The sequence below is a fragment of the Scylla paramamosain genome, unplaced genomic scaffold, assembly GCF_035594125.1.
Source record: "Scylla paramamosain isolate STU-SP2022 unplaced genomic scaffold, ASM3559412v1 Contig12, whole genome shotgun sequence".
Lineage (NCBI taxonomy): Eukaryota > Metazoa > Arthropoda > Malacostraca > Decapoda > Portunidae > Scylla > Scylla paramamosain.
Genome location: NW_026973677.1, coordinates 617,980 through 624,275, shown reverse-complemented (window position 1 = coordinate 624,275; position 6,296 = coordinate 617,980). Strand labels below are relative to the sequence as shown.

The window sequence follows — 6,296 nt, the reverse complement described above, 5'->3', positions numbered from 1 at the left end:
GAAACGCAGACAGTGTGCACATTTGACGCGAGCGTCAAAGCGAGCGAGCGTCATTTGTAAGCGACAAGCGGCAAGATTTTAAATTTTATAATTTCAAGCGACAAGCGTCAAAGCGTCAAAGAGTCAAGGGGCTATGTTGATGATCTTAAGATATTGCTTCTATGCATATTTCAGTGAAAAATAAAAGTATCACAATCTTCTTAGGGCGTAATGTGTTTATCATAATTTATAGTGATGAAATACCGAAATAAACCCATTTATATGTTATTAAACATATTTTGAGGGTGTTAATTTAAGACAAATACACACGCTAGTCCTCAGATATTTTACACACACACACACACACACGGACAGATGGACAGACGAACGGGCCCGCTTACAGAAAAGTGGTGCAATATCTGCTTGCTAAGTACAATCTAGAGTTGTGGACAGTCAGTCTGCATCCAGCTGCCGTCCAAGCGGCACGTGTGCTCTTCTTTTCCCTCCATAAACTCAAGATGGACATTGAAAAATTAGCATCCCTTCTTTTAAAAGAGCCAGCGATATGGTGCGCCAAGGACCCACGACACCATGATCGCAATTATGTGGCTACGGCGTGGAGAAATATAGCAAGTGAACTTGAAACAACCGGTAAGTTATCGTATTTGTATTGAAGTATTCTTTTCCTGTGCCCCTTTGAATTTTAACGAGCCACCAGACGTAAGTTGTGGTCGCTATTTATTGGCAAAAATATATCAGTCTACTTAGTAATATTTTCCCTTACTTTGGATATTCCTGTATACAAAAAACAAGTATATAAACTTTATAACAAATATTTGAGTTGACATGAGTAAAGGTACACAACCTGTTTCTCTGTGCAGTTTGTACATACTACCCAGGCTATACTTAAATTACTTAATCCCAACATTTTTTGATTATGTAGTTTTATTATTTTTAGCGTTTTTTTTTCATTTTAGGTGTTCTTATCTAGTTCTAAAAGGGTAGATAGGAAAAATAAAGATTTTAGATTTAATAAATGCATATTATATTTATTCTGCCAACACCACAGATCACATAAATGTCATAGTAAATAGGAAATTTATTTGTCATGGAATATCATTGAAAAACCTTGCAAACAACGTGGGGACTCGAACCTGCGTCGCCCGAACGCTAAACGCATGGGATGGATGATCATGCGCTTATCGTTTCTGCTGACTTTGGATACCGGGGGCGTAGGTCCCCACGTTCGCTGAAAGGAATTTTCAATGTTCTTCCATGACACTTATTATTGTGATATTTACTATAATAGCATTAATAAATGCGTGTGTTAAAACCTACTGCATGACATCCTGCCACGGCAAAGACCCCTGCTCAGATATGAAGAACTCTTTCAACGTATTCCGCAAATTAAGAGCTACATTTCTTGACTGGCGCTTCCTTGAAGTAGGGAGGGGGGTAATGGCGCTTGTTGATGTTTCATCGAAAAGGTCATAATCTGTGCCTTCCTTGTCGATTATAACGTTGTGCAAGATACAACATGCTTTCACAATATGTTCAGCAAACTCCACTTGAGTTTCAATTGATTTGTTCAAAATGCGAAATTTACTTGCCATGATGCCAAAGGCGCACTCAACACTACGACGGGCACGTGACAATCTATAATTAAATATCTTGTTAGGGATGTTTAGGTTTGAGCGTGGGAAGGGTCGCATCAAGTATGGTAGTAGAGGGTAGGCCTCATCACCTACAAGCATCAAAGGGGTTTCGACATTTGTGTTTGGGATCGGCATGCTTTCAGGGAGATTAAATGCATTTTTTTCTAAACACCTAAAAAGGTCACTGCTGCTAAACACCCCCCCGTCGCTCTGCTTTCCCATGGCACCTACGTCAATGGTTAAAAAACGGCACCGCGCGTCAGCGACACCTTGTAGTACAAGGGAAAAAAATTGTTTGTAATTATAATACTGGGAACCGGATTTGGTGGGACACTGGATACGGATGTGCTTGCCATCAATTGAGCCGAAGCAATTTGGGAAATTCCACTTCGTCCAATATTCCTCTGCAGCATGTTTGCAAATTTGAGCATCCGGCACCGGCATATGCGTAGATTGCAATATCTTCCAGAGTGCGTCGCATGTTTCTAGCACGATCATTCGCACAGTTGTCACTCCCATGCGGAATGTGAAGGCGAGTCCTCTAAACGACAGCCCAGTCGCCAGGAATCTGCAAAAAAAAAATACTATTTGAACTCCTATATGTTAAAATATTTCATTATCTCGTTTGATGCTATTGAAAGTTATCGACCTGGTAACCCAAAAGCATTGGAATCTATAACGAGGCTCTACCCCCCCTCCCTTTCCCTTTCAATGAGATGACTGTGTGCTCAACGCAAGCTCCCCCAATATGGAAACTAGTGTTCTTTGACAGTTACACGAAAACTGTATAGACCCTTTATTTTTAGACATTTAAAGTCCAATTCTTTTATTTTTAATGTAATTGTTTTTCTTTTCAGTTGAACTGGTCCAGAAGAAATACAAATCTTTGCGGGATCAATTCCGTAAGGAACTAAAAACAGCGCCCGCTGGCAAATCGGGGGACCCTGGACTGGCCAGGGAGGAGTATACCAGCCGGTGGAAATATTTCAATCTCTTTTTTTTTTTGAGAGATGATATGATCGGACGGAAGTCGTCCGGTAATACGACTGCTGCTGCGGCTGCTCTACAAGGTGTTCCGCAGGAGACACAAGAATCTACGGATTCCGCATCAACCGATAATACCCCCCTGTTGTCCCCTTTGTCTCCTGAGGCTGGACCATCCAGTGTTATTCCTTGCCCCTCCCCGTCTCCGTCGATCTCGACCCCCTCCAGCCAAACTCCGTCCTTTCGTGACCAAGAGTCGCAGCAGAAATTAGGGGGAATGGCCAAGAAAAAGAGGGTCACAGCCCTCAACAAAGATCCCGGGTGGTTCTCCTTAGAAGAAACCAAAGTGGACCTGCTCAGAAAGATTGCAGGGGGGCAAGATGATTCAGAGGATATTGACGAAGACAAAATGTTCCTGCTTTCTTTGTTGCCATCGTTGCGAAAACTCCCTCGGGACCAGGCTTGGGATCTCAAAATCAAATTTGCCCAGCTCCTGAAGGAAGAGCTAGTGAAGACAACAAGCACCCCGTCTCAAGGCACCCTCTCCTATCAGCCAGACGCCACTTCTCAAGGCCCCTACTCCCGGCAAGACGCTCCCTCATATCAGCCATACGCCACTTCTCAAAGCCACTACTCCCGGCAAGACGCCCCCTCATATCAGCCAGACGCCACTTCTCAAAGCCACTACTCCCGGCAAGACGCCCCCTCATATCAGCCAGACGCCACTTCTCAAGGCCCCAACTCCCGGCAAGACGCTCCCTCATATCAGCCAGACGCCACTTCTCAAGGCCCCAACTCCCGGCAAGACGCTCCCTCATATCAGCCAGACGCCACTTCTCCAGGTTCCTATTACCAACTAACCAGCCCTATGAATAATATTTAATTTTTGTGCATTTTGTAATTTTTGTTATTATACTGATTACTGTTTTCATAAAAAAAAATGGATTATACTTATTCCTCTGCTTGCATTTAAAATATTTGGATGAAACTTATTACTTAGAATAATTTTGTGCATTTTGTGATTTTCCTATTGTACTTATTACTCTGTTTGCAATTAAATTAAATGGATTAAACTTATTCCTCTGTTTCCGTTTAAAATAATTGGATTATACTTATTACTTTGTTTGCACTTGTATCAATACCCTTTAAATATTTAGTAAACTTTAGTAGGCAAATCAAATATGGTGGAACTTACCTTAATGTCACAGAAAGCCTTTCCTCTGGGGATACGGGTTTTCTTAAGTTGGTTGTTTGCTTGTAGATGACTGGAGAAATAAGTTCCAATATATAGTCAAAGGTTTCAGCTGACATCCTGAAATATTCTTTGAATTTTGGGGGGTCGTTTCTCAGTTGTGGCATCAAATGATGATATTCCCCATGGGTCTCGCGCTCCTTATTGATGGGATGGACCCACATGCTGGATGAAGATGGGACAGCCGGACTAGTTTCACTCAATAACAGCAATAATGCACGCTTCCTATTACTTTTAACATTCATTTTGAATTTGGGATGAACTGATTAGGAGGAACAACAAAACAGACCACACGCCTCGAAAGATGACAACGAACTAAAGTTCTCCCATCAATGAAGCGGCCTATTTGACGCTCGCACCGGACTCAGTGTACACACCCTCACATTTTGACGCTTTGACTCTTTGACTCTCGCTCGCTCTGACGCCCGCTCGCGCCTTTCACGCGTTCAGTGTGTTCGTACCCCTACGTGCGCTTATTGACACACACACACACACACACACACACACACACACACACACACACACACACACACACATACACACACACTGGTTCTCATTCCTTGCTATACACAGCCGCTACATCACATCAAGTTTCTGTCTTGCGTTACCTCATCCAGTATTACTTCCCTGCAACACATTCACACTCACTCCTCGCTTCCACACACACCCACACTTATCAATACTCATTCCTTCCTTCATTCAAACGCTGCGTCACATCTGCCTTGCGTTGCTTCATCCAGTATTACTTCTCATAACACATCCACACACATACTTCCCCCCCCTACACACACACACACACACACACACTCATCCCCTGATACACTCAAGCACAGAGTCACATTTGGTCCCTGCCTTGCGTTACCTCATACCCATCCAGCATTACTTCCCTGGAACATACGCGGCGAATTTTTTACGTCCATGAAACGAATACTTGTACAGCCTCGCATTTAACGGCAAGCGCTATCCCGGCACTACTAGAAACCAATGTTTTCCATGCGGCGGAATGGAATCACGGCTTGTTTATTGGGTTGTAAATCGTTACTGCGACGGGTGAAAAGCTCCCGGCGTGGGGGAACACAGAGCGAGATGCGGAGGGTGAGGGGAGTGAAGGAGGGTGAGGGGTGAGTAAGGGGAGGATGGGGAGAGGGTGAGGGATGGATAAGGGGAGATGGGGAGAGGGTGAGAGGAAAGGGTTGTGAGGGGAGGGAGTGTTAAACGTTTAGTGCTGTAATGCTCATTAAGGGATTCACCATGTAACAGCATCAGGTTTCTCTCTCTCTCTCTCTCTCTCTCTCTCTCGTTCTTTCCAAATGTTTCCTTCTCTGTTGCTTTTCATTTCCTCCACATCCTTCTTTCCTTCCTCTCTCCCTCCCTTGCTGCTTCCATTCCGTTTATTTCTAATTTATTTTCTCTACCACTGTCACTACTACCACCATCACAGCCATTCCGAAACACCTACGTTGACCTCCACTATCACCACTACCTTCACTATCATCACCACCTTCACTATCATCACCATTATCACAACTACCCAAACCAACTACCATAACCAGCAAAGTCTCCACACATTCATTACCATAACCACCGAAGTGTCATTGTCACTCATTCGTAGCACTCATAGTTATCACCAATCATCACCATAACTCACCACTCTCCCCATTGGTGTAGTTCAAACATTCACCACACCAACATAACGAAAGAGCGTAAAAAAACACTGGAGAATTTTGTTTACGTCAGCCTTGCTATATCCCCTGTAACATTCATCACTACCACCTCTTAAACCATTCACCACTTAACGATTAGAAAAATGGTGAAGAAAGTTAACAGAAAAATTTACATTACAAAATATCTTCACGCATGCAACAAAAAAGGGACAGCAAAAAGTATTATTGGCTTAATATATATCGAAACATTAAAGCGAATAGAGTTGCAAGTATCCCTGATTGATGAGCGAGACCTGAACCAGCGCAGCGACACGCGGGACTCCCTCCTGGACTATAGTTATTTAATGCCTCTGGTGGGGCGTGGGACGGAGACGGTAAAAGCCGATATAATTGAACAGCTCTTTCCATGAAGAACCTTGTCGTGTACAAAATTGACAGACGTATTCTGAGACTCGTGGTGGTAGTGAATATTCCTTTCAGATTGTGGACTGAAGGGAAATAGCAAACCGTGAAGGCTGATTGGAGCATATTCCTTACTGCTGCACCACACTGGCTTCTGTACACCACGCGTTGCTCGGAACACGGACGCAGGCTGAAACAGTTTAACAATTCCGTAAATAATTAAACCAGACACCATCGGAGGAGGCATAAGCTCACAACCTATTATAACTTAGCGAGCAGAGGCCTTGCGGCACCAAACTCGGCGCCTTACAACCTCGGAAACAGTAATTGTACTCTCGATCCTGCTTCGGAGAGCAGCCA

At 43.6% G+C, this 6,296-nt stretch overlaps 2 protein-coding genes across 2 annotated transcripts; one reads left to right on the top strand and one right to left on the bottom strand.

The window, feature by feature from the left end:
• Window positions 1–495: 495 nt before the first annotated feature.
• Window positions 496–3,743, top strand: LOC135097100 (uncharacterized). The gene is made up of 2 exons (XM_063998863.1): window positions 496–630; window positions 2,492–3,743. Exons 1-2 carry the CDS (start codon window positions 498–500, stop codon window positions 3,499–3,501), a joined length of 1,143 nt encoding a protein of 380 aa, XP_063854933.1. The 5' UTR covers window positions 496–497; the 3' UTR covers window positions 3,502–3,743.
• LOC135097099 (uncharacterized) lies at window positions 626–4,326 on the bottom strand. The gene is made up of 2 exons (XM_063998862.1): window positions 3,814–4,326; window positions 626–2,202 (listed from the first exon to the last, which is right to left on the bottom strand). Exons 1-2 carry the CDS (start codon window positions 4,113–4,115, stop codon window positions 1,314–1,316), a joined length of 1,191 nt encoding a protein of 396 aa, XP_063854932.1. The 5' UTR covers window positions 4,116–4,326; the 3' UTR covers window positions 626–1,313.
• Window positions 4,327–6,296: the final 1,970 nt, after the last annotated feature.

Coding starts and splice junctions, on each gene's coding strand:
- LOC135097099 (XM_063998862.1), bottom strand. CDS start 4,115: ATGAATGTTAAAAGTAATAGGAAGCGTGCATTATTGCTGTTATTGAGT. Junction 2,203..3,813: donor AGGCTTTCTGTGACATTAAG/GTAAGTTCCACC, acceptor TTTTTTTTGCAG/ATTCCTGGCGACTGGGCTGT.
- LOC135097100 (XM_063998863.1), top strand. CDS start 498: ATGGACATTGAAAAATTAGCATCCCTTCTTTTAAAAGAGCCAGCGATA. Junction 631..2,491: donor AAGTGAACTTGAAACAACCG/GTAAGTTATCGT, acceptor TTTTCTTTTCAG/TTGAACTGGTCCAGAAGAAA.